This window comes from Sphaeroforma arctica, assembly GCF_001186125.1.
Source record: "Sphaeroforma arctica JP610 unplaced genomic scaffold supercont1.4260, whole genome shotgun sequence".
Lineage (NCBI taxonomy): Eukaryota > Ichthyosporea > Ichthyophonida > Sphaeroforma > Sphaeroforma arctica.
In genome coordinates, this window is record NW_014036298.1 from 1 (window position 1) to 2,597 (window position 2,597).

At 39.5% G+C, this 2,597-nt stretch overlaps 1 protein-coding gene across 1 annotated transcript; it reads right to left on the bottom strand.

The window, feature by feature from the left end:
* Positions 1-216: 216 nt before the first annotated feature.
* On the bottom strand, positions 217-2,318 carry SARC_14183 (hypothetical protein; the record flags this gene model as incomplete). The annotated part of the gene is made up of 3 exons (XM_014291684.1): positions 217-385; positions 1,696-1,839; positions 2,206-2,318. Coding segments are annotated over 3 exons (426 nt in total), but the record flags the coding sequence as incomplete, so codon positions are not given.
* Between the last annotated feature and the right edge of the window lie 279 nt (positions 2,319-2,597).

The following is a 2,597-nucleotide window of genomic DNA, read 5'->3' on the forward strand; positions in this document are numbered from 1 at the left end:
ACTACTACACACCACCCACCCACCACACACACACACACATAATATATATATATATATATATATATAATTATATGTATAACCCATCAATCAAGTTTCTCCACAATTGGTATATACAACGTACACTATCGACACCAACGGGAGTGTGTGGTAATGGTGTGAGTATTGCCACATGTTCTCTATTTGCTCTGTATATGATTGGCTGAATGTTAAACACACCTCTCTGTGGAGTCGGGTGTACTTTTCGAGGGCCGTCGTGTGCACCTTATCGTAGTCCACACCCATAGTCTTGTAGTAGGATATAATGTCCCGGATGTCCGTTGTCTCAGTCACCTCATAGGGCGAGTCCAGAGCCAGCACTGCGACTACGTATTCTAATGGGAAGAATCTGAGGAGTTACAGACATACGTGGGGTGTGTGAGTGCGACTATGTATTCTAATGGGAAGAATCTGAGGAGTTACAGACATATGTGGTGTGTGTGAGTATGCAGATAGGGAGAGACATATCCTGTGACATTCATGTCATAAGTGAGTACAGGTATACAACATAGGGTGACGCCCAGGCCTACCAATCGCTCATGTAATCTAACGGGAAGTATGCGACGACAACACATGGATGTATGGGTGATCCTTGATCGAGGGGTCATGTTATGTTGAGTGACGATCACACATGGATGTATGGGTGATCCTTGATCGAGAGGTCATTTTATGTTGAGTGACTATAACACATAGATGTATGGGTGATCCTTACTCAAGGGGTTATGTAATGTTGAGTGACTATAACAAATATATGTATGGGTGATCCTTACTCAAGGGGTCATGTAATGATGAGTGACTATAACACATGGATGTATGAGTGATCCTTAAACAAGGGGTTATGTTATGTTGAGTGACAATAACACATAGATGTATGGGTGATCCTTAATCAAGGGGTTATGTTATGTTGAGTGACTATAACGCATGGATGTTTGGGTGATCCTGAATCAAGGGGTTATGCTATGTTGAGTGACAATAACACATGAATGTATGGGTGATCCTTAATTAAGGAGTTATGTTATGTTGAGTGACTATAACAAATATATGTATGGCTGATCCTTACTCAAGGGGTCATGTAATGATGAGTGACTATAACACATGGATGTATGAGTGATCCTTAATCAAGGGGCTATGATATTTTGAGTGACTATAACACATGGATGTTTGGGTGATCCTTGATCAAGGGGTTATGTTATGTTATGTAGAGAGATAAGTACGCAGCATGCGACAGTCTCAGTAACGCATACAAAATTATTATTTATAAAAACTCCTATCTGTTCATATATGAATATATACGTGCAGATATATACAAGTGGCACACATACGTATATATGTAAGCAAATGCAGGTACACGTACATATATATATATATATATATATTATAAAACAACCATCTGTTCATATATGTATACATACATACATATATACATATATACATGAATGTACACACATATTGACCCCTGTCTCGGCATGAAGATGTATATGGCATCAATCAGGCATTCATCTATTCGACATGCAGAGCCTAAGCAAACGTGCTGGCAAGACGACACATGAAACATGCATATTGCACACATGCGTATACATAAGCAATCAATATATGCGAATATATGCGAATATATATATATATATATATATATACGTGTGTGTGCGTGTGTGGTTTTACCTGTCCTTGGTGAAGTGGTTGTGTTCCAGCAGCTGGTAGTACTGGAAGGGCAAGAAGGGGGGATGCATATGTTGCAGATGCAATTGGAACTGCGACGGTGGGAAATTAAACCCTGAAATGCCAAAATCCAAGTCATTTCCGGAACTACAAATCGGGGCGGAGAAGTCATATGTAATATTAGGCATGCACTTTGCAATAGGTAATACAAAGTCTGACCCAATGCCTGATGTAAATCAAGGCAAGATATTATGAGAAATAACATATTAACATATACGTACGCCCTGAGGATGGTAGATAGACTACTTCCAATCGCCACAACATACTTGAATATGGATATAGTAGAAAGTATGTACCTTTGACTACACACAGATATATGGATATAGGAGAAAACATGTACCTTAGACTACCCACATGTATACGAATATAGTAGAAAACAAGCACCTAGACTACACACAGATATACGAATATAGTATAAAACAAGCACCTAGACGTATCAATTACAGTACATACGTATGCTCAGACGACCTCTTCCTGATGTCATCTGACATGAACTTCTGCACGGCCGACGATGACAGTCGGTGCATCTCCAGAACCATTGACAAAGCAGCCTGAAACAAAGACATGTCACAAGGGTATGTACTTCTATGAGCTGGACTGTGTAGGCAAATACATATCTGAGATATGTGCGGTATATACATATCTAAGATACAGCCGAATGAAGAGTATGCAGTTTGTACATGATTTACATTTTGTTATTTTCAGAGTTAACAGCCAAACCCATTTCTATGCGCTGAGAGCAGCGGGATTGGAATCTCAAAATCAAAGACTATGAAATTTGTTCAAGTGCAACACTAAGATTAATGCATGTCATCGGGCTTTTGCGTGCCTGTGCGTGCTTGTAT